This window comes from Protomyctophum bolini, assembly GCF_963924005.1.
Source record: "Protomyctophum bolini genome assembly, chromosome: 17".
Classification (NCBI taxonomy): domain Eukaryota; kingdom Metazoa; phylum Chordata; class Actinopteri; order Myctophiformes; family Myctophidae; genus Protomyctophum; species Protomyctophum bolini.
Genome location: NC_137878.1, coordinates 31,787,092 through 31,813,625, shown reverse-complemented (window position 1 = coordinate 31,813,625; position 26,534 = coordinate 31,787,092). Strand labels below are relative to the sequence as shown.

The 26,534-nt window shown below is 45.6% G+C and overlaps 1 protein-coding gene across 4 annotated transcripts in view; it reads right to left on the bottom strand.

The window, feature by feature from the left end:
• snx13 (sorting nexin 13) overlaps nt 1-25,649 on the bottom strand; it is a 51,831-nt gene extending 26,182 nt beyond the window's left edge. For all 4 annotated transcript variants that reach the window (XM_080787688.1, XM_080787689.1, XM_080787690.1 and 1 more), the window contains exon 1: nt 25,500-25,649. In XM_080787688.1, the coding sequence (XP_080643814.1) occupies nt 25,500-25,511 (12 nt within the window). In that variant the 5' untranslated portion in view covers nt 25,512-25,649. The remainder of the gene's footprint in view (nt 1-25,499) is intronic.
• Nucleotides 25,650-26,534: the final 885 nt, after the last annotated feature.

Below are 26,534 nucleotides of genomic sequence, written 5' to 3'. Positions count from 1 at the left end.
CGTACGTGCGTCCGTCCGTGGACCTGAACATATGTTCCACATCCTCAGGTTTCCTGTTATTGTCAGGAAAGGAAACTAAAGTCTGGGCCCAGGGCCAGGTTGTTTAGAAGTAATCTGATTGGATACCATATATATATATATATATATATATATATATATATAGTGTAATATTGATTTGGTCATCTTGAAGAGTTTGTATCTGGAATCTGGATCAGGGTTGTGAACTTGTGATCCAAGCCAATTTGGCTTTGAAATACCGGCACAAAAGTAAGAATGCTTACCCAGGTCCAAATAGTGGGATAATGGGATTTCCAAATCAAGATCCAAACTTAACTTTTTGACTAGCATTGTCCACTCTCTTACCCTCTGCCCTGATATGTTGCTTAACAAGCTTATACTACATCTCTAGGATTTACTGATTTGTTTTCATTATACAGGCAGGGCTAAGCTTGATTACTAAAACGCACTTCTCATCGGGATCCCTAGTAAGAGCTTTCAGAATCTCCAATACATCCGGAACACATGCAGCACTGCTAAGATCCTGATGAGTGTGTAATATGAACACATCAGTATCACACCCGTCCTCAATGCACTCGCTTCCTATGGCATGTCCTCCCTGACAGAATAAAAGATTTGCCTATTCCATCACTGCATCCATGGCAATGTGAAAAATTAAGAACAGTGTCTATGATAGGGATCAACAAATGATTAGCCTTTTTTCGTAAGTTGTATTTATTCTATTACACTTGAAATTCAAATGTGAAGGTAAATTAAACCAGCCAAAGAAGCCATCATTAATAACACAATCAGTGTTGGGATTCCTTCAAAATAGAAGCTCTGGCATGCCGGAAAGACATGTCCGCTTTTACTCTGGAACCCCCACCAGGCCGTCTGGCACTAACAATCATACTACGCTCAGAGACACTTGGATCAAGTCACTTGTTCATTCTCATGTTGGTGGAACTGTAACTGAAACTCTTGGCAACAGACTTTATATACAGAGTTGCAACCACATTCCTCGCTGTTCAGAATAGTTTATTTGCAGTAGTGTAGCCAAGTCTACCCGACACATCGCTCCCACAACCTGGATTAGAACATTGCACTAGTGAATCTGCATGAGAGAGAGTGCTATGAAGAGAATATCAAAAGCTACCTCCAGTTCATAAAACATCTTCTGAGTGTTTGCATACTGTGTGGCAATAGCCGGCACTCGGCAGCAGCTGGGAGGCCGTCATCATCCCATAGCTTGCGGGGCTGTAACCATGGCGACCATAAATCCCATAGCCCAAACTCTGAATCACCGGTGTTACATTAACACAACTTGCATGTTGGGAAACTGAAAATGGGCGTCGTTATAATGTTATAAAATTCAGATCAACTGCTCCAGCCACTGAAGAAAACAGGGAGCTTGTTTTGCTAACGAGTCTGCAGTATACTCAAGATCAAGAACATTGTTGTAGGGGCGCCGCTGGCCTAGCGGTTAAGGCACATACCATATATAAGCTCTAATGCAACAAGTCGCGGGTTCGATTCCTGAGCCCAACAACGACCTTTTCTGCATGTCACTCTCTGTCTCTGTCCCCTGTCTCTTTAGTGTCACCTACATGCAATCAGACTGATGCAGGCAGTTGTGCAGTGTGCTACTGAGCTCGTCACACTTGTTTACATAACCTGTCAAACTACCATAAATAAAACAACATATTGTCTCCCGGAGACGGAAGAGCCTGCTCCAGCAGTTTTCCACCAAGGGGAGTCACTCCAGCAGGTGCAGGCGTGTCAGATAGAACTGGGCCATGCATAGCATGCAGCACCATTGAATTTAAAGTCCCATGAGGGGACACTCATAGCCACAATGGTGAAAGGTTATTAACAGAAACCAACGTTTCGACCTGTAAGGTCTTCTTCAGGGAAGAATGACACACACACACACACACACACACACACACACACACACACACACACACACACACACACACACACACACACACACACACACACACAATGAGTATTCATTCATTCATTCAAACTTTGTATTCAATCATACGTACAAAAAGATCCCTGAGGACACATAAGAGTAAGACAACTGTTCTTTAAGGCAAGCCATAAGTAGCCATTGACAATAGAATAATATGCATTAGAGTAGCTGCCAAATGGGTTCGGAGTTCGGACTTGGAGATGTTGCCTAGTGAGCTTGCTATGTATAGCATGAGGGTAAGTCGTAACACACAAGGAGGCTATTGTTTTCGGAGACAATGTAGAGCTCGCTACTGTCGAGGATTCGGTTAAGTTTGTCAGGAGTTTACATCATAATTATGTGGCATCAGTGCTCTTCTTGGGAACATGTCTGCAACACAAAGTACAACACAAGCACAAGACACAAAATTACTGGGAAATGTATAAAATATGGATGTGTATGTCATAAGTGAGCTACTGAATTTGGAGGACAGAAAAAAGGTGGGTATAATAGGTTTCTCTGACATCGAGTTATTTCAGCCAACGGTACACGTGAGTTCACAGCACAGAACATATGCTACTGAGCAGCAGCACTGGAATGACAGGTGCACATACATTAATATTAAAAACAGAAATAATGGAAGTGCAAGTGAACGGAAGCTCTGCTCCTCATAGTTTGGGCCTACCATTAAACATGATAGCACAAGCTACTGTCCCTGCATTTACGGGGTGAAATTATGTTAAGAGAATGAGATATCATGACATTTATAGATCAAACAACCATTTTAACTACTCAGTTACTTAATATTGTTGATATTGTGTGATATGATATCTTCCGTCCTTCGTTCCTTCCTTTCCAAATGTGCCAATGATTGTAAGGGCTGCACCTTTTCATCTAACTCCCATGACTCCATTTTGCTTCCCCTGGCCAGGGACCTGAGGAAACAACTAAACAAGTGGAAGTGATCAAGATCAGAATGAGATTATTTTGGCAGTTATGTTTCCTCATTGAACAACATCTAAAACAATTATATTTTCAAATGGACTATATAGCCCAGGCAACAATGCCTTTATCTTCTGACTAATTGTTAACCTAATGAACTCCGTATAACAAATGGCCTTAAATCCTATCAGACACTATAGTTCACCAGATATAAGACACAAAACTGATAACCTTTTAGTTTTTACACCAAGTACCATCTAAGAAAATAGTTCTCTCCAAGTACCACCATTATGACTGATAAAAATAGTATACAGTAGCGTACATCCAGCTAAGCGCAGTTAATTAACACACACACACACACACACACACACACACACACACACTTAACTTAGTTTGCAACTTTGCCACTTTTTACAGCGGCTTTGCAATGCGCGAGGCCAATAGCTTTAATGCTGCTGTAAGGTTAGGTAAATAAACATGGACTTAGTTAAGTTTGTCTTGTTATTAAAAGATTAACTCTTTTCAGTAGGCTACGTTTGTTTGGTTGTAAAATGCATTTCATTCATTCACTGTCTGTAGGCAACTTTTCTGTTTAATCCCAGTTTAGGCGTCAAATTAAGTGGTGGTGGGTTTGTGCCATTTGAACGGCACCAATTGGTGCTGGGACCAGCCCGGGTGCGATTTCACTGGCGCTCCTGGAGCAAGTTCTGTTCTGTGATCCAAGACATCCACAACTTCAGCTACTTGCTGCTGGTCAAACTAATCTCCTCTTGCCTTTCACACTTAACACATTCTGTACAAAACACGTCTGGAAACGTCATAAGGATCAGAACCGAGTCGTACCTTAGACGTCTGTGGACGTCCTAGCGACGTCCAAACGACGCGGGGCGAGATAATAATATTCAGAATTATTCCTTCTTTTTTTTTTGGCATTTCGCTTTTCGCTTGCCGTATGCTAACGCTCTGTGCAAATATTAGCTTGTCATTGACTCCCATGTTAGCGCGGCGGAAAGAATGACTCGTATCTCCTCATCCAGGGCGCTCTCCGTGGTGATGAATGGATCGATATGCTGGCGCTGCATTTCTGCTCCTCATCCGTCTCTCCCGCAAAATATGAACGCTTTTTGGAGTTTATATAAATATAGTAAGATGATCGGGGATTATGAGCTCACTTTGTCAAGTCAATTTTTTTAAGAAAGTGTTTCCGGTTCATGGCTTTCAGAGTAAAAGCGATCACTACTCTGGCGACTACTCTGGCACCCCGGAGCGTCTATTTTGATGCACTTCCTGTACTAGATGTGTTAAAGAGTTACAGTTTTAAACCACTATTGCACCATTTTAAGTGTATTAGTCACCGTTTAAGCTTGTTGTGATTGTGAAAGCATCGTCGAAAAAAACATAAACACGGCACTGACAATGTATTAATATCATAGACTGTAAAAAATATGGACAAAGCGCCCCGCGGGTCTAACGTGAACGTAAAATGAAGCCTGTCAGTCCTTGCAATGGAAGTCGCCATCTTTCTAGATCCGTTTTGGCCCAGTTCAGGCCAGCTGGCCCATTGGCTGGCCCAGACAACGAGGCGGGACTTCCCCCTTCTTCTTCGTTGGTTTTTATTTTGACTCGAGTGGGTGGGGGATCCCGTTCATAGACTGTAACGGTAGCCACGCCCCTCAGAACATGCGCGACTTTATGGTCATTTTTCTAATAAATGGGACCATAATTTTCCAAAAAGAATATTATGACATTAGAAATGAGACTTTAAACTAGTGACTGGAAGCAAAAAGTATTCATGACCATGTTTATTAAGGTAATACAGTCTAGGTGAAGTTGGGCCCAAATACATGGACTTCTATGGGGCTATGGTTTTTTTTGAGCCCAATGAGAGCGCCACAACAGGCCATTATATGAACTTTCATTTCCTTAGTGGCTTCACAAAATATCCGTCTGACTGCCCCCCTGATTAATATACAGGTTTTTAAATCCCATTTCAATGATATCATGGTAAAGTTAAGAAATAATTAAAAAATATATATTTATAGGCTATCTCAGTCCACATTTTTCTTCTTCGGGGAGATTCCACTGCGTACCATGAGAGGAGGCCTCGCCTACCAGCGGTGGTACAGTATGTGTACCACAGGTAGATAACCACTGCTTTACACAATCCGGAGAGGATGATATCTTACGTTCATGTTATTTTAAGTTTAATTCGCTTCAGTAATTCACTGTGGGAACACGCCTTCCAGGCGTGAGACAACAGAACAACTATAAACTCCCATATAAGATATTAGATGGGTTTATGCCGCGTTACGTCATCTCGCCGAGGCTCCGCCTGAAGGTATAGTGGCGCGGTGACGTATGCTGCTCATTCGCTCTTTCTTCTGCATGAAGACAACAAGCACTTAAACTCACCGAGCCAAAACTTCTCTTCTACGGACAAGTTTTCTCTTCTATCTACAGCGACAGAAGCTCATAACTTCTACCGTCAGTCACTATTTTTACAAAAAAAATAGCAACAATAAAGTAAGTCTGTGGCCGCCGTAAGCCCGACCTTTTTATTTGCCTTCGAGCCGGTTTTTAGCCGGCTACTAGCCAGCTATTAGCCGACCCCGAGCGTTAGCTTGCTTTCCCCGCTCTTTGTTTAGCTAGCTTTCCCCGCTCGTTGCGTTAGCATCTTTTGATAAAAGCTTTTGTTTGGGCTCGAGGTATAAGCCCGTTTACGTTGCTTAGCCTACTAGCCCCTTCTGTGCTAGCTGGTTCACTCCACTGCTAGCTTTCAGCTTTTCTTTGCTACCGCAGCTCGAGGCATAATAGCCCGCTGTTTAATTTAATTAAACCAGCCGGGTGCTTCTCTTCTGGTCGTCGAGACTAAGACGCCCATTCAGCCACACTGCGCTACTCTTTTTCCGTCCTTGGAGGAAAAGAGCAGCATGGACGTCCGTCCTAAATTGACCGCGGCCGCGGCTAGACGCAACCGCCGCGGACTTCCCTCTGTCCCGCAGAAGCGTTGTAACAATGCGGGCTGCGGGAACCTTATGTCGGGGTTAGACGGCCACCACCGCTGCACACAGTGCCTGGGTTACAACCATGCTCTGAGAGGCCTCAAGGAGCCAGGCTACTGCAGCGTCTGTGTTCTCATGGACCACCACATTCTAACTCACCGTCTGACGAGAGTGAGAGACGCTATGGGCCTTCCTCGTTACAACAACGAACGTGATGAAGACTACGCGCCACGTGGTGGCCCCAGGCCTGCTCTCTGCCAGGAGCCATGGCATAATGAGGACCTGGAAAGGGGCCATGGAAGCTTCCACCATGCAGCTAGAGCTAGCAGAGCTCCAGAAGGCTACATGGATGATGGGGGCTATAGGCACCCACCGCCCAGCGCCTCCGCTTCCAGAGCCCCAGTCTCTGCAGCTGTAGCTCCTCATGGAGCCTCTGCAGATTTTGATTATAACCGTAGGGACTGGGACGACCGCATGGAAGACCCTTTAGATGTTCTTCCTCCCTACCAGGATCCTGACCAGTATCGTGTCGTCGACGAGGTCATGGCTGACAGCGACGACGAACGAAGCTACGGGTACGCGGACAATCGCGGGGACGAGGACATCGACCCCCCAGATGTCAACGCAGGTGAGGGGCTTCCAGATATTGAGGCTCCGGTTGACGGTGCCCAAGAAGATCGGGCCCCCCCTCCTGCCAATCCTGACACACTTCGTGATGATTCAGAGCTGCTGACCGTCTACAAGATTGCAGCTATCAGGTGCCAGCGCACCTGGCCAACTGAGCTCCAACCGGAGGTCCCTGATGACCTAGCCTGGCAGGGGCTGGAGGACCTGGGACCCAGACCCGTGCCTAAGGTCAGGCTGCCCTTCGCTAAGGGCTTTCAAGGCACCATCACCCACACATGGACAGCCCCCTTTCCAGAGACTGCTGTCCGCAGACCCACCTTCTCCCTGGAGACCGATGAACCAGAGTCAGCAGGTCTCGGCCCCCTTCCTTCGGTGGATAGGGCGCTGGCGGGCTACCTCCTAAACCCCCTGTCACCACAACCCGTGCCGGCGGACAAGGAGCCCACCTTCCCCACCAGGAGGGATAAAGACGCTTCTGCGTCCAACAAGCGTCTGTTTCTCTACCAGGTGGCAGCCGCTAGAACCCTCAATGCTGAGGCGCTTCTGCAAGGATCCACCACCGCTCTGCTGAAGGAGGTAGGTGACCAGCCCACCCCACAGCAGATGGCGGAGCTGCGTCGACTTCACAATGAGTCAGTAGCCCTCACTAGAACAGTCACCGAGCTGGCTGGACGCACCATGACTGCATCCATACTGCAAGAGAGAGCTCGTTGGCTGGACATCCACCCCATTACCGGAGACATCCGCGACATGCTCATGAAAAGACCCGTCTCAGCCGAGAAAGAGGGGCTCTTCATAGGAGCAATGGCCGAGCTGACTGCACGAGGCGAGGCGCGCAAGAGAGAGGAGGAGGCTCTGCGAGCCTGTGCCCCTCGCCCCCCACCACGGGCTCCCACAGGCCCACCGCCACTCACCCGTGGCAGAGGTAGATCCAACAACCGCGGGGCCTGGAGAGGCCGCGCCGGCCAGGAGGGCGGTCGTGCCTCATCCTCCAACAGGACCTCCTCTGCCAGCCGTGAGAGACAGAGGGCTCCCAGGAAGGAGGACACCCGCCGCCCCGCCTCCCCACGTCCACCTGCCCCTAGACAAGGAGCAGGCAGAGGACAGAAATCCAGGGGTGGCAAATAGCAGGCCAGGCCTGGCCTCGGGGGGAGGCAAGAAGTCCTCTTCCCACCCGCCCACGTTCCGGGACCAAGTCTGGAGGTAGTGGCCCAGGGCCTCACCCCACGACCACCCATGAGAGGGAAGGGAGACACAGACCGGACTGCGACGACCGTCCTTCCAACTGCACTAATTTCTCCCAATGTTGTTTCAATGCATACAATGCCTGTTTTTGTTCAAATAAAGAATGTAAAAAAACAAAAAAACAAACAACAACTCCGATCCCGGAAGGGCATGAGCCCACTTTCAGGAGCGTCCTGTGGACGCCCTCTGGAAGTGGGAGACCAGCATGGCAAAGTGAGGAGCATGGGAACCCTTCCCAGGCTCCTCACTGGACGCTGGGGTCATGCCGAAAATTTCTTCGACCCACCAGCGGGCGCCAGTGCACCACAGGTCTGTACGATGACGGCATTAGAGAACCCTCTGACGAGATGCACAGAGCAATGGAAACTACTCGGAGCATCTCCTTGGGTCCTACGAACCATCGCAAAGGGCTACAAGCTACAGTTTGCAAAAAGACCACCCACCTTCGAGAAAGTTATCTTCTCCAAAGCGGTGGGCCCGGCAGCAGAGACTCTTCGAACAGATATCCGCACACTGATAGACAAGAGAGCTATCAGGGAAGTCCCCCCACACCAGAGCCTGAACGGTTTCTACTCCCGTTATTTTCTGGTCAAGAAAAAGGGCGGCGGGCTCCGGCCCATCCTGGACCTGAGAGCCCTCAACAGGTACCTCTCGAAGTTCTGCTTCAAGATGCTTACACCCACAACCTTAGTCCACCTGATACGTCAGGGGGACTGGTTCACGTCTATAGACCTGGAAGATGCATACTTCCACGTACCCATCTACCCACCGCACAGGAAGTTCCTGCGCTTCGGGTTCGAGGGGAAACGGTACGAGTACCTCGTTCTCCCCTTCGGAATGTCTCTAAGCCCCAGGGTCTTCGTGAAAGTTACACAAGCAGCCCTGGCTCCGCTGAGACAAGGTGGGCTCCGAGTAGCCAGCTACATAGACGACTGGCTACTCCTAGCAGACTCAGCAGAGGAGGCAGCAGCCCACACCAGACAGGTGGCGGCGCACATGTCATCCCTAGGCTTCACCATAAACCTCAAGAAGAGCTCTATGGTTCCAGCACAGACCATAGACTTCATAGGCATCAGCCTGAACTCAATCTCCTTCACAGCAAGGCTGTCACAGGACAGGGTCGACTCTCTCCTGCGATGCGTATCGCAGTTCCGGATAGGTCGCAAGATCCACTACGGACTGTGCATGAGGATGGCCGGACTGCTGGCTTCGGCCATCGCTTTAGTCCGTCTAGGCAGACTGCACATGAGACCCTTCCAGAGATGGATGGGATCTCTACACGTCCCCAGCAGCAACCGTTTCAGCAAGGTGAAGGTTTCAGCGGAAGGCGAGACCGCCTTGAACTGGTGGAGGGACGAGAACATCCTGACGGACGGAGTCCCCCTGGGGACAATCCTTTCCAGGAAAGTGGTCACCTCAGACGCCAGCCTCACGGGTTGGGGCGCCACCCACGAAGGCATGACGGCGAGAGGAGTGTGGGGTGCGGATCTACGGAGCGCACACATCAACTACCTGGAATTGATGGCGGTCTTCCTAGCTCTGCGACACTTCAAACCACATCTCCGCGGTTGCCACGTCCTGGTAAGGACGGACAACACAACGACCATGTGCTACATAAACAGGCAGGGAGGACTCAGGTCCCCACTGCTGCACTCACTAGCACACAGACTGATCTTGTGGTGCGATGCACACCTCCTCTCGATCAAAGCTTGCCACATCCCAGGACTCCTGAACACAGGAGCAGACCTGCTATCCAGGGGCCCGGTTCGCTACTCGGAATGGTCTCTACATTCCGAGGTGACCGCCCAGCTGTGGCAGAAGTTCGGGGTGCCCATGGTGGACCTGTTCGCCGCAGAGGACAACGCGAAGTGCAGACTGTACTTCTCGATCCAAGGGAACTGGACCCTGGGCTTGGATGCTCTGGCACACAGCTGGCCACGAGGCCTACTGTATGCCTTCCCCCCCCTGTCTCTGATTCGTCCCACTCTGGAGAGAGTGAGGACTCAGGGTCTGAGAGCGATCCTCATAGCCCCGGCTTGGGGCTCATGGAGGTCGGAACTGACTCCTCTCCTCTACGACACACCGTGGCAGCTCCCTCTACGAGCGGACATGATCACGCAGGCGGGGAACGAGATCTTCCATCCCCGACCGCACGAGCTAGACCTATGGGCCTGGCCCGTGAGAGGTTAAACCTGGACGCCAACGACCTGCCCCCCAATGTCATAGCGACAATTCAGGGGGCCAGGGCACAGTCTACCAGAGACAAGTACGACATTGCCTGGCGTGTTTTTCAACGCTGGTGCTCTAGGAGACCTGGTAACATAGTCCCTTACCAGGCCCCGCTAGCAGTCATCCTAACCTTCCTGCAGGGCTTCTTAGATGAGGGAAAATCCTTTGCATCGGTGAAACTCAACCTAGCAGCCATCACGGCATGCCACGTTGGTTTCAACGGGAAAACCGTGTGGAAACAGCCATTGGTACGTCAGTTCATGAAGGGAGCGTCCCGTATACACCAGGTCTCGAGACCCCTGGTGCCACCCTGGGATCTGACACTGGTTCTCGATGCCCTCACACAGGCACCCTTCGAACCGCTAGAAGCAGTGGGGCTCAAACACCTCACTTTGAAAACCGCGTTACTAATAGCTCTCACGAGTGCGAAACGGGTAAGTGACCTACATGCCCTCTCGATTAGTCCAGAGTGCATGCGGTTCAATGACGACAATTCCAGAGTGACCATAAGACCAAACCCGGCCTTTATACCCAAGAATGTCCTCGCTCCTTGTGCCCCAGTTGACCTAACAGCCTTCCATCCGCCCCCTTTCAACTCGGAAGGGGATAGAAGACTGAACAGCCTCTGTCCGGTTCGAGCCCTGAGGCTGTACATAGACAGGACGTCCCCCTCTAGGAGGGGGCACAGCCAACTGTTCGTGGCATGGAATCCCCGTACCATAGGAAGACCTATCACCAAGGTGCGTCTTTCTCAGTGGATAGTGGAGGCTATACGCATCGCTTACAATAGTAAGGGTATACAGCCTCCAGAAGTCCTTAGGGCACACTCCACTAGAGGGGTATCGACTTCCTGGGCCCTACTCAAGGGCGTGTCAATACAGGAAGTCTGTACGGCGGCAAGCTGGTCGTCTACCTCGACCTTTGCCAGGTACTACAACCTTGACATGGCTGCGCCTTCAATGGCGCACGCAGTCCTGGCGGCTGCCACCAGATGAGTCAAGTGGGTTGGACCCCCAGGGGACCAGACCCTCAGGCCTCACGGTAGGCTAGGACCCTCTGGTCCCCCTCCCCTGCCTATCTAGCCTTAGGTTAAGTCACAAGCACTTAGACAGTCTTACATGACCAACCCCAGGAGCATATAAGGCAATTTAGATTGCCAGCTCCTCTCAAGGAATTAGGGTTCCTTGGGTCTGTGACCCAAGGGATCCTGACTCCTTTTAGGCAGGGACATGAGCCACCGGGTCTGTGACCCGGTGGATTCTACTTAAGGGCCACTAGGTCGGTGACCTGGGGGCCCTCTTTTCCTCGGGGATCACGGGGTCAGTGACCCCAGTTGATCCCCAAACTTCGTCCTATCCGGGTGGTCACTGCACAGGATGCACGTGACCCCCAGAGAGGGCACCTCTACAGATGGGTCTTGTCTCGTGTTCGTTTGTAGGGAGCTTATGATTCTCCCACAGTGAATTACTGAAGCGAATTAAACTTAAAATAACATTAGGTTACTTTCTAGGTAACCATGGTTATTTAAGTGAAATGAGCGAAGTAATTCACTAAGATACCCTTGTGCTTGGTCTCAGCAGAAGAAAGTATCATTTACAAATGAGCAGCATACGTCACCGCGCCACTATACCTTCAGGCGGAGCCTCGGCGAGATGACGTAACGCGGCATAAACCCATCTAATATCTTATATGGGAGTTTATAGTTGTTCTGTTGTCTCACGCCTGGAAGGCGTGTTCCCACAGTGAATTACTTCGCTCATTTCACTTAAATAACCATGGTTACCTAGAAAGTAACCTAATGTTATCTTACGTCAGTAGTCACTGGTTACTTGCGCAAGCAGAGCGTGCAAGTACTGCGATCGGCTGGGTATGTATGTATGTATGTATGTATGTATGTATGCGTGTGTGTGTGTGTGTGTGTGTGTGTGTGTGTGTGTGTGTGTGTGTGTGTGTGTGTGTGTGTGTGTGTGTGTGTGTGTGTGTGTGTGTGTGTGTGTGTGTGTGTGTGTGTGTGGGGGTATGTAGGTCGGGGTATGTATGTCAGTGTCCTCCAACAGCCAATAAGGAACCACCATTCTTGGTGACGTAACCAAGGTGTATAAGGTCAATAACGGGTCTAAAGGATTTAGAACAGCAGTTGTATTAGACATTATACTAGCACTCAAAGTAGAGATCATACAATACAAAGCGGTGATGCCAGTGGTGAGCGCACGTACAAGCAAGTTGGCATCTCGACAGATCTCGACAGAGTGCATTTCTAGTTTGTACTGTAGTCATCAGGCCGGAACCGTCAAATCGGAAATAAGAAATACCCAAAATAATTGCCTGCATCATAATTTTAGGGCCTACCCAATAAAAGCCTTGATGTGGTTTATGACTCCGACAAGTTTCTTCAAGTACTTCTTGGAATAGTTTGTTGAAACAACAAACAGGGGGACCATAACTCCAGGGGGGGGGGGTTTAAACCACGCCTAGACCGGATCACACAGCGATTTAGGAACAGGCTTTACTCCGAGGTGGAAAGCCTATACTAGTGATGCGATGTTACAGTAGCTCAATTGTAAGGCTGAAAATGACTCAGACGATGTGAAGCATGGCAGTATGCAACTATGCATCGTCAGGGCTGCAGAATGCATCCAAACAGGCTGGGCCTCTTTCGCAAACCACCACTTGCAAGCCTGCAGGGACAATGGGCGTAGGTTTGGGCCTGGATAGGAAGGAAGAGACTACGCTCACAGAAATAGGGTTGTACAAATAAATGTACACTACAGTATCAGGAACAGAAAAGGTTATATGGTTTCTGACACTGGTCCTCAAGGACCCCTGGCAGAGCTGGTGTTCTATTGTAACGTTTGATTGATTGATTGATTGATTGATTGATTGATTGATCGATTCATTAATTGATATTAACAGTTCAAGGAAATCAACAGATCAATACAAAATCTGCTAAGAGGATATAATACCAGAAAAAGCACCAAGACTTGTTTACATAATTAATCATTTCAATCCATCAGAACATTTAAAGACATACATACAAATACAATATATTACACAGCTATGCAAAAAAATCATCATATACACAGTTAAAAAAAAGGGAAAATGTGTACAGTACTGTATAGAAAAATAGGGGCCAGTTTCGAATTGCAGCCACCCGTAAGCGCTCTTTGAGAGAGGTTTTGAAGAAGTCGACGGATTCACATTTCTGCCAGGGCATTCCACATTTTAGTGGCATAGGAGCTAAATTAATTTATCCGCTTGTTTGAGCTGAATCTGGGTAGTACGTGGTTTGTGGAACTCCCTCTGGTGTTGTGTGATCGTTGACTTTGTTGACATTAAAAACTGCATTCACATTGCATCCTTTTCGCCACTGCACTATAGTGGCTAAAACGTTGTACGGTTTCCTGAACATAGCAATTAGTCTTACCATAAGAGGGTCTCAAACGTAAAGTTTGGAATAGGGGTATGAAGGTTCTTCAGTAGAGCTTTTCACACTGGCATTTCTATGGCCTGAGCTAACCCTAAACCCAATTGGTTACAGGATACTGGTTTAGTAATGTAAGCAATTCACACTTCAGATAAATCAGAGCCCATGATGATTTACTACTGCACAAATTCACTCACAGGAGTCACAGCACACAACTAACACACTAACAGTAGCCTATTCAAGCTCCATCTTTTATAACAAACATTAACGTTCTATGGCATTAATGTTCTAACCTGGTTTCACACTAATGATTTTTGGGGATAACCACGGTCTTTGTTTTGAGCTATGGGAAGTTCCGAACTGAGGGTTGGTATATCCCTGACCCTGATCTTGTAACCATAAAGGACCCTGGGCTAAACATAATGTGAAAAATGTACTGTATATACTGGCCTTAACAGAAACTTCTACGGAACCATTGTAACTAAGTGTATGGTTGGTCACAGGTGTAGCCTGAGTCAATATAGAAGCCATCATTCATATGCACGGCATTGCACTCACTCACATGCATGCACATTGCACACTGACACACACACATCTTGACAATGTTAGGGCTGTTAACCCATTCTGACCCGAGATCAGATTCAAAAAATGTCTTCTATGCCTAAAACGGGTTAAGCATTATGCAATATTATGTCCTGTCCCAACTCCCAACAGACAACACTTTGTAAGCCATATCAAAGCAACAAACTTAAAAATAAACCCATAACAAACTCAAGAGAGTGATGTTTATGTAGTCCTTATCGGGCTCCACCTTCCCAGACTTGACCTGTAATAGCGCCAATAATATGTTTACAATTCACCTTGCCTTCTCTCTGAGAGTAAGCATAGACAAATGGAGCTCTCCACTAACTGACAGTGTTCTCTAAAGCAGTGGTTCCCAAACGTTTAACTCAAGCCCCAAAACAGCCCGGGACCCAAAATAGTGAAGATAGCAGATCTACAAGCTCAAAATGCATCGACCTTGTAGACGGCTATTTTCACTACTTACTGGAATTACTGGAAAACAAGAACTGATCAATTATCTTCAGTAGCGGCTGCCTTATATCTCCAGAATTGTGCTATGAAATGTAAATATCTGTCTATCTGTATTTGTGTGTGTGTGTTGTGTACTGTGGAAACAAGTTAACTCTGACTCTGTAACTGTGACAGTGTAGCCTACTACAAATGGAACCAAAGGACCCTTTTAGAACAATAAACTCTGAGATTGTATTTGTACACTCTCAGGTAGCACATTCTCCAAACCATTATGTCGCACCTCACGCACAGCAGTAGTAGTGTTTACATTGGCTTGGCAGGTATTAAAGAACATCTCCAATATGTGTCAAAATCACGGGGGTCCGCGCCCGCGGATCGGCGGGTCCAACGGGGGTCCCTGCGGAGGTCGGCACGGGGGTTCGCGGTAGGCTGCGTGGGGGTACACGGTTACAGTGACTCGACTGAGACTCAAATGTGTTACTGTTATATCAGCGGGTGCAGCTCCGGTGTGCCCTGCTTTCATGCAGGTCTACGCACTGTTATGCTGAAATGAGTTAGCCTTAAAGAATTCTGAGGCATCATGGCGGCAGTGCCGCTCGCGCAAACGGTTAAACGATGGAATTAAAAGTGTCTGGAGACGAGGCAGCCAATCAGAACTACTCGTCAGACTACTGTAGCATGTCGATCTGTCGTCTAGTTTTCATGGGCTTTCATTGACCAGCACTTTACAAGCCGCTGCTAAAAATAATTGAATTTGTTTTGAATTCATACAAAATCTTTTCTTTTTGAAAAGGGTTTGAAATAATAATTAAAAACGAAATGTGGAAAACAAAACATAATACCCATGAAAATGTCTCCGCGACCCACAAATCGGTCCGACCCACTGTTTGAGAACCGGTGATCTAGTCTACAGTACCTCGTCCTGTCTACCAGCAGACCATTACGGTCATCATCAACATTTATTACTACCTGGCCTGGGCTATCTGCTGCCTGGCTCAGATAACACACACGCGCACACACGATAACAGAAAGCCAAAGCCAGGCCTCATGACCTTCCATAATCACTATAAAAAGGAGCTACTGTCAACGGAATCTACTGAGACTCCAAGAGCTATGTTTCTTCTTCTTTTTTTTGTTTACTAAATATACCTAACACTTCTGCCTTCTGGTGCCGGGGAATCTTTCCGAATAAAGGCGAGTGTTAAGCAGAAGTCTTCCAATGTAGTAATCGAAAGTGAAATCTTCCATTAGATTACTACATTGCGCTAGTAAGTCTGATCTCGCTTTAGAAGTGTTAAAGCAAGAACTTAGGATCTGTTAAGCCCGGCCCCTAACCACATCAAAGGGTCATGCAACTCCTTGGGTCCAAACGGTTGCAAGGAGTTGCATGGTGACCCTTTGGTGTGGTTTGGGCCATTGAATTCCATGCGTTGAATCACCTGGGACAACTTGGGACGACATGCGTCAAGCCGTCAACGTGCAACAGGACATATCACACTGCTGGGACAACGCTAAAACCGTCTCGTCCCTTTGGTGTGGTTTAACAGGGCTTTATGTTAAACAGTGGTCAGTTACCAACTGAAAATTAATTAATTAATTAATATGACTAAGAATAAGAAGAATTTCATTAACTCGTTTTACTTTTAGCCTTCAAGTTGTATGAGATGGGTGGGATTTACACTTTCTTCAGAGGCACATTTCCAATAGTAGTGGGGTCAGTCAGTGCATCAGTCAAGATCATTCAGTCCCAGAGAAAGTATTTGAATGTAGTTACTTCAAAGCCTATACTAGGAGGTAATGTAAGACATGTGTGACGTCCATAGTGCAGTCACTCATTGCAGTGTCAATGAGTGTTGTTCCGTGTTGAAGCTGTCTCCTGAGTCATTGCAGCTTACAGGGTTTAAACATGGACCATCTGCTCCAGTGATCCACACCCAATCATAATGGCAACACACACAACTCCTCCTTACGCAACTCATTTAGAGCTGAACGCACTGGTGTGGAGTGGTGTGTGTTACTCCAAGTGCAATGCAGTGTATTCCCGCCTATATGCATTACTGTGTGGCGGGCCACCACACAATCATGACCAGCCACCACACAGTATGATTTGTTTTTGTATAGGAAGCGGCCGTGAATAGTAAAAAAAAAGGCAAATAACCTCAAAGACTGCAAAAGAACGCCAAAAGAAAATTCTGTGTGACTGTGCACGGGTCTGACGCATGCATGCACGCGTGCTGCACGAGCGTGCTTGCGTGAAAGCTGCCTCCCCCCACACTATCAGCTTCTGCCTAGGGGGAACACTGTATAATAAGTGTGCTGTGATGGTCATTGGCCACTATATAGTCTGTGCATAAAATATAAGCCTACAGTACCTACACATGGACAAAAGATACAGATGTGGACTGTGGAACACAGCACACACACACTAAGACAAACACTATGCACCATGACCATCCACACACAGATTTCACACTTTAGGATTCTGGCATTGGGGTCAACTTCACAGAGCCGGACAGTGCACAATACTGACAAGTAATCAGTTACAAATACCCAAAAGAACAGCTCTAGCTTTAACACACACACACACACACACACACACACACACACACACACACACACACACACACACACACTTTTATCAGTCGGCTTATTCATTCACTCTGATCTCTGAAGAACACACTCACTCACAAATGCACAAAATTGGTGACAAATTTAACCATGAATACGCAAAAAGGCAGGCATGAATACATGATGGAAGGCTAAATAAACATATCCTTCCTTCAGACGTGGAGTGCATATCTACAGAACAACCTTGACTGAACTGAATACACGTACACTTTAATCTGTGGCTTGGGGACAGAATTATCACCTTCTTCCAGACTCTTGTCAACAACACACATGCAGGTACACACACATTCCTACCTGTCCTGCACACACACCTACAGATCTGCCTGACCACGGGCGTTTCTATTTTTGTGAACACCCTGGGCGCATGACAAGAACTTAGCTGCCGTGACCCTGAGCAGCGTAGCTACTGTTACCAGTAGATGAGGGGTTAACTCGGCCCTATGAGCCCATTAAACCGCTCCTTAGCTTAGTGCCTGGGAGAGAGAGTGACAGACAGCCAGGGGAACTGATTAGGGCTGCCTGCACACACTGACTGCACAATATTGCAAAGATATAAACTGTATGTATGGAGACATCACGGAGGCAAACCTCTGGCCTCTATAGATTCAATTGTACACTCCGCAACAGAGATAATATTTTAGTAATCAAAAAGGAAAAGACAATACATCAGGGTTCACGTGAATTACAGCACGTGAAGTGAACAAATATGAGTATTTAGCAGATGTTTTTCCTCAATCTTGTGTATAGTCCAAAACCTAACAAGAGAAAGTGAAAGGAGGGGTTTTAGACAGAGTGATGCTCTCAAGCAGCAGACTTAAATCCTCAATCTACCAGTCCAGGACCAAGCTATATGGAAATAGCTAGGAGGCTGATGCTTGTCTCAGTCTCACACATTCTTTTGTCACATTACACTGCTGCTGAATCTCAATTGGAATTCAACCTGATTAGTTCAAATCAAGTTACGTCATATTCACTTTACCTGACGTTTACTTAGCACAGAAGAGCTGTTATCAGTGTAAAGCACATTGGTACATTCGAGCATAACAAAGTAAACCACTACTGGGCATAGGAGGGGCTAGCGCTCCTCAAAAACGTCAGTATTGGTTCCAAAAAACATCAATATTAGTCGGACTCTCTCATTTCCGCAATCCACATGTACATGAAAAAATCCGAATAGATTATTTAATAATAGTCTGAATAGGCTTAAGCCCTGTATTTTACAATACTTTTGTAAAATACTTTTGATCTACAAGTTCACAAAGCCTAACTATCACCTATTGTGACATGTTGTGAGCTTGTTGATCTGCTATTTGTAATCCTACATTTTAAATAATTGTTTTGTTTTGTTTTGCGCTCTGCCTCTGCAATGTCCTCTCAATATAGTTTACAAAAGTGATGGGTCGCACTCAGGATCAATCAATGTGACCCTGAAGAAGGCTGGATAGCCGAAATGTTTGTCCTTCATTGTAAAGACACGGAGAAGATATAAAGAAAAGTTAACTCACTCTTGTTATTCTGAGTGCATGTGTCGGACCCATGCACACGCGCAGGCGTTTCTTGCTCTCTTTTGCCTATATTGGCCTATTCACGGCCGCCTCCTACAAATCTGGTCACACAATAATGCATATAGGAGAAACACTACCTACACTAGTGTGTGTGTGTGTGTGTGTGTGTGTTGGCAGAGACCATGGCAGCCAGAGACCATCAGGTGACTGCTTTGCTAAATTTAGGAACACTGCTTTTTTGACAATCAGCATTTTCAGTCAGAGTCTGAGACAAATAAATCTAACTCAATTCTCATCCACACAGTGTTAGACTAATTGCCAATTGTGCGAGACCACGTTAAATAAACAAATAATTTCCATTCTTATTAATTAATGTTCTAATATTATATTGCTCTATAAATAAATTTTAGGTTCAAATATATAGCTTGCCTAAACTCTCAAGGCAGATTCTGCTAACAGCAGAATAATTATGAACCAGTAGATGAAACATGTATAGCCTGGCCCAGCCAGAGTGATTTCTGGTCTACTCCTCCCCTCCCCAGTAGCAAACAGCAGAGAACACTGATGTCGCCAAATTTGGAGCAACGCCCCTCTGCACTGTAGTTCACTCCCACTCCTAGGCCAGGAAATGTGGCTCGTTTACCCAGCCTTTCTTTTTCTTGTGAAAACGAAACGCCTGTCACACAGGCTAAAATATGTAGTGTTAGTTGGAATGAATACAGAAGCACCCGGGAGGAAGTTGACAAAGAAAGAGGAGTCAAACTGTGTTCCAGTTTCTACACAAAAAGAAGGTGGAAGCTTCTTTTTTGGTACCAAATGGGTTCCCCCAGATTGTAGCCTGCCAGTGCCTAACACAAGTAAACATGTTATATACTTGCCCCTAGTGTTGTTTAAATCCAGGTCCAGTCAGTTAAGTATTGTCAGGAAGTTGGCTGGTATCCAGCCAACAAGACCACCTGACCTCCTCTATCACCTGAAGGTGAATAGACCATATATTTATTTACACATTTTCACCAAACCATTTACGCTAACTAGACATATTGATAGCCAGGTCAGAATGCAATGCACCACCAATCAATCAGCCCAGCAGTCAATCAGCACAGCAGACCATGACACAGACACACCAGAATAGACTCTATATGGAAGCATGTTAAATGCCCACTCGATGGTTTCATGTTGTACCTTTTTTAGGGAGCTAGAACCTTCTTGTCAGAATGTAGGAAATAGAATACAGTTATTCAGACATCAACTGTGCAAGACAGTGGTTTTTAAAAGTCAACTGACACTTTTACTCTCTAGTCATACAATAAAGTTTGGGAAAGTGTTGAGAAAATAAATGTAAACAGTAGAATTTCATCAGCATTTTGGTCAGCACTCAGCAGCTGCCATATATGTCCTATTATACAAGAGTAGACACAGCCGGCTCAATGGCATTGTGGTTAGTGTGTCTGTGTCAGCCCTGAGATTGGGAGGTTGGGGTTCAATCGCCTGGATAAAACTATAACAAATGCGACCCAATGCCTCCCTTCTTGGCACTCAGCATCAAGCCTAGGGTTGATTGGGGGTAAGTCGGGTGTTCTTGTACATGTTGGCACAGTCGTTGACACTAAGGGCCGATTCATACTCCTATTTTACCTGCCCCCGAACCTCAAATGACGTCACATTATACAGCGCCGAACCGACTTTTATTCAGCTCTAAAATAGGAGTATGAATCGGCCCTAAGGGTTGCCCAAGGGTTGCCCACCTGCCCCTGACAGGTAAATAAAACTTTCGGGCAGGTGTAGTTTGCTTTCAGGTTGCCCAACTGGGCAAGTGCTTGTTTGAGAGGGGACGGAACCATCTATAAATATATTAACACAAGATATCTGTCTCAACACCTGAGCGTGGCCAGTGAACTCTGTCTTCTGGTCTGTGGAATGTAAAATAAGAGCACCGTTTACCTATAATGTGCTGTTTTCACTGTCACTCCACTTAAAAATATTAAATAACTAGTGTGAACCCATAGACATATTCATAGCTATCTGTATCTAGGCATGTATCTGGCATACAAATTGAGATTTGACTTTAAGGAGACACTGTACAAATCTAGTTGCTCACTCCAAACATGTGCTGTGCAATCTCACACAAGTACATGTACTGTATGCCATTAACAAAGTAGAGTAACAAGTAAAACCGAAGAATAAACATGCCTTGGGCTGGTTAGAAATGTCTGTCTGAAATGTCTTCATTACGAACAATCCCTTGAGATGAACCATCTCGTTTTCAAGGGGGTCCGCAATTCACAAAATATACTTCATACGTAAAGACAATTTTTTACAAACAATTCAACCAGACAAAACAAAACAAGACAAAACAATACAATTCCTAGATAAACAAGAAACAAACAAAACAAAAACTGCAACAAGACAACATTTCACATAACATGGACATAACGTAGACATAACACATGGATCATTGCATCATAGATCTGCTATAGTGATGATTAGTGAAAACATGAACAGGTAGTCTCAAGATGAGAGGACAGCACAGTTTTAAACAAATGAAAAGATGTTATTGAACGAATATGGACAGGTAGATTGTTCCAGTCACAAGGAGCTTTGAACATAAATTATTTTTTGCCAACTGAATTGAAATAAACCTGTGAGCAATGTGTAGAAGTGTATGGTGTCATAAGCTGTGTCAGATACTGTGGATAATTGAAATTAATACATTTAAAGATGAACTGCAGCCAGTGCTGCTGTCTTCTTGAGGTGGGAGATGGTAAGTTGAGATTTTCGTATAAGGTACAGTGGTGGGTCAAATATGGGCAGTCAAGGACAAATCTGCATAAACTGTTGTATACTGAATTCAAGGGAAGGTTTGTTTTAGGGGCAGTCTGATAAATTACATCTGCATAATCAAGAATTGGTAGTATGAGTTGTTGAACTAGTTTCTTTCTTACTGTAAAAGTAAAACAGTTTCTGTTGCGGTATTTGTTCAACTCTATGCAGTTGTGCACCATCGAGACAGGAGATATTGAATGATTAAACTGAAATGATTTACCCCTACACTACAATAATGCTACTTTCAGACGGGCACAGCTAGATGCAAAGATACTACCATTCATTTTCAATGGAAGCCAGCTACGTGAAGCTACAAAGCAAAGCCGACATTTGTAAATACTACAAAAGATAAAAAGATACAAAGCTACAAATTGAATGAAAGATGCAGAGACACAAAACGACACTGTAGCTCTGATGACGTCAACGGCCGTGTTGAACAGCACAGATACAAAGTGACAAAGCGACAAATATGCTGTGAATCTTTGTAACTTTGCATCTCTAAATCATAATGTTGCCTAATACTGCGTGAACGCAGTATTAGGCAACATTATGATTTCGAGATAATTGTGATTAGATATGGATATAATAATGTTATAATGATTGGAGAATAGATATCGACTGCGTTTTATTTTTAGTGGTATAGCTCAAATTTATTTATTTTTGTTAATAGTTACTCCATTATCATATCCATGTTATGAATATCAATTTTAATTGAATGAAAATTAGTATTTGGTTAAAAACACAACAATGAATGTTTGATTTGGCCAATATCGCCCCGGCACTAGTCTTCTGGTGTACACTAATTTAGATTTTTGACAGGTAGATTAGGTAGAATTTTACAGTAAGTCACAACCCTACCTTCCACAGCACATTGTAGATGGTTGTAAACAGACGATAAAGGAATGTAAATACAGCCAGTCCCATCCCATTAGACCCTGAAATGAATGCCTGAAATTGGCATATCTCTAGCAAAAGATGTCGACCTTTCCTCTTCTTCGCCGGTCTTATCGCAGTGACCGATACAGCCGTGTATCGGTGAGCCGTGAATTAACAAGATCACAGTCAGGCATGCCTGATGTGAGCAGTGTGTGTGTGTGTGTGTGTGTGTGTGTGTGTGTGTGTGTGTGTGTGTGTGTGTGCCAGCCTAATATCACTGAAGCTTTGATTAAGACACCTTAATGAGATTGGCATGCATAGCAACGCCCACTTGTAATGCAGCGAGATAACACTGTTACTCTGCATGCATAAACCATAAAGCACCCCAGACCTTTTTTGTATTATTCTTTTACTTATTTTGCAACGGCCCAATAGTCCGGCAGCCGGCTTGTGGGGTGGTAAATTTGGTATATAGTATTTTATTGGCCTAAAATGTTGTCTATATAAATATATTCATGAATCCACTCGCTGACCGCCTGTCAGTAATTGAGCAATTGTTTTTATAGAGGTTTCTTGTGACCCCAACATTAACATCCAATATAAGGTAAAAATGTCAAACTGTCAATTTGTCAAACTAGGGGGCTTTCATGATTCTGAATCCATTCCAAGCATTAGTTTTGCACAAAACTCAAAATGGCCATAGCCGTCATGACAAATGTGATGAGATCATCACAAATGTGATGAAGTCAGCACATTTTGGGCACATTTTGGCAAGTGGCTATGGCTGTTTTTAGCCCAAGGAGTGTTTTTTGTGCAAAACTAATGCTTGGAATGTATTCAGAATCATGAAACCCCCCTAGTTTGACATGTCACAACATGCTACTTAAAGCATAAGGAAGGTTTGATATTATGGTGAAGAAACCCCAATAAAAAACATTGCTCAATACTGACAGCCGGTCAGCAAGTGGATTCATGAATGTATGTATATAGACAATATTTTAGGCCAATAAAAAAATACTATATCAAATGTTCCACTTAAACAAAAGAAGCCTGTCGGCTGCCGGACTATAAAGACCATAAAGTTGAACAGCGACATAGTTTTTATGTTGTTCAAATAGTTGATGTTTGTCAAGGTGCAAATCAGGATCATGTATAGCCAATACTGTAACTGATGTTTTCTGTTTGCCAGGCATTAGCCTGCTTGCAAACATTCTCAACTTACACAGCAAAGGTTTGCTTTCAAGAGTAGGTGTTGGTTTACAATCGCTCAACCAAATTTCCTGTTGAATGTCTCAAGTAATCGGCATTCGGCATTAACTAAGACAAACACAATGACCGAAGGGCCTGCTAGATGATGTAGACTAGTTGAAGCCAGGTCGGTAAAGGACCAGTGACAGTACTAGCATACGAGCAGAGGGGCCACATGCTTCCTCCAGACAGCTCTCCTGTGCTGATTATGATGAAGAAATGGTACAATCAATCACACACAGTCCAATATAGCCCTGTTACTCACCCGATAGTCAGCCTATTAGCTAAACATGAGAGTGAAGTTGCCACTTAGCCAGCAGCAAGCTATATTGTCCACTGTGTCCAGTCTTGACTTATTATTAAGTAAGTTGGTGGTAGTACTAGTAAGTATAATGCATGAGAGCACAGGCCAGAGCCAAAGCTTCATTACTGCAGCTAAACCTTTACTTAAACTGCTGGAGAGGTTGCAGCCTGGTGCAGCCAGGTTACTCGCTGACGCCTCTCAGGTGAGGTGGACCATGTTAGCCTAATTGCTTATCAGAATCGAACTAGAACAACAGTCTTTCTATTCAGGACAGGCTTCTGGTACTGAGGGAAGCGTGTAAAGAGAAATCATATCCTGTGTCAGCATAGCAAACCCACCATGTCATCACTCTAGAGCATGGAAAGCTAAATACATTTACACATCACAGTCAAACCCATGATTAACCAGCTGACCATAAAATAAATTGTTAACTGCAACTCACACATCTGAACCCCATAACCCCTGACCAGCAACATCACCTCTGTCTTGTTGACAGATAGCAGACTAATAACACTAAATAAATAATTTACGATGAACAATACCATTCACAAGCCTGTGGCGATCTTCAAATAAAATAAAACTGCATGCTACAGTACTGCTGTGGTGTTTATGTTCAAGGCTGTTGTGTGCAACTGTAAGCATCCCCAAACAAGCCAGCAGTCACAGCTCTGAAGTTATCTTGATGATGATGACTCAGAGTCAACCAGCCACACAGCAAACTCCAGGAATGTCAAGCAAATGGAACTCTTGTAGTATCCTAATGACAACTGATACTGTGTGCACACTGTGTATGCATGCACTCATGGACAGAACAGAACAAAACACAGTATCAAAAGGCATGATGATGACCAACAACGTCCACCCACCCACCCCCCCCCCCCCCCCCCACACACACACACACACACACACACACACACACACAGTTAATGTATCGATGTGCAACTCTGAGACAGTATTGCAATTAAATGGACGGCTAGTCTCGAGAGAGTTACTGTGCACCTGTCCATTTCTCCTCCAAGCTAAAGCTCCAACCCCAGAAGCCAAGACATTCACGGGTAGCCATTGCCATAACCCTAACCGCAGGTGTATGGTCTCACCTGAATGTGTTACTGTAAAGATTCTGAACATTTCCAACAACAAGCATTGCGTATTGTTATTCTTCATCATAACAATACGCATATTGTCGACAACAACATTGCTTGCTTCGAGGGAGTTGAGCTAATTCGAGTACAGGTATTGAAGGTGCGGATTGCGGAAGGAAGGAATTAAGGGAAAGGTTCAAAGGATGATATCCTAAAAAAAGACAGACAACCGTATTAGTGGCGGCGGTGTGTGTCTCTAATCCTCAGGCTGGCAGAAAAGTGTCTGCGTGCCGCCGGAACAGCAGAGCAGAGATAACCGCTAGCCCCTTTCGGGGACCCCTAGTTTACCTTTTTTCTGTATTTGGACGTCCCAAATATAGAAAAAGGTCAACTAGGGGTCCCCGAAAGGGGCTAAGAAGTAAGAACCGCCCTGGCCGAGTGGCCGGGGCTCGACTTGTGTTTACCTGACGCTAACCAACGCTGGCTATCCAGACGGGGGTAGCTAGCTGTCAACTGGGAGGAAAACAAACTGCCCCGCGCGCACGTACGCTCACATTTCCCTCGCACAAACTCACCTCTGCGAGCATCGTTTCCCCCAGGCTAGGTGCGTGCGCGGCGGCGGCTCTGGCTTAACCCCACCACATCGTAACGGACGGGAAAGGCGTGTATTTCTGTGGTTTTTATCTCCCGACTTTCTCTCCGTTACAGCACTGCTCATAGCAGGGTCGCCATGTTGGCTGAGGTTTACGTCTCGAGCGCACCCCTTCCCTCGACGTCGCTCCGTGATTGGCTCGGAGGAACGATGACGTATGTAACACTCCCCGTGACTGACGTCTGACATGACAATACTCTATGTGGACATGACTGACAGAAGCAAAATACTATGAGTCACCATTGTATTTAATTTTAGTGGCTCTTCTCACAACCTTTTTTTTATTATTATTTGATGTACCCCCATAACTGAGAGTGTACACCAGGGATGCCCAAAAGGTAGATCATGATCTAGCCTACCAGTAGATGGTAGCCTCGGAAACCCAGACGTTTTTACTATAAAATAGGTAACTGGGACAGTGGGAAGACATTCTATTCTACACAAGATCTCTGTGCACAATGTTAAGTCAAAGTAGAAGTGGTGGAAAAAGTATCAATACTGCAATTTAAAAGTACTCTGTTACAAGTAAAAGTCTGGAATTCAAAATCTACTTTTGAGTAAAAGTCAAAGTATTGGCAACTAGGCCTACTATAGTAACTAGTAAAGTAACTACAGTACTAACTAGTAAAGTTTTCACATAAATGTAGTGGAGTAAAAGTTACAATAAGACGTATGTGGAGTGGAAGTAAAAGTATTGGAAATTGGAAGTACAAATAAGGTAATACTTCAACATTGTATTTAAGTGCAGTACTTAAGTAAATGTATGTATACTTTCCAGTGACCACAGCAATTAAAGTAGGCCTACCTCTCTCCAGGTAGGCAGCGCCCCGGCTGGGTCACACACCAGGCAAGGATGAAGCAAAAGAAAGTCCCTGGCATCTCCTCCACTAGTCGCAGGGAAGGCAGCCGTCGCCAGATTCCCCATTGTTTCACTGCCCGGGTGCACACATAACGGATC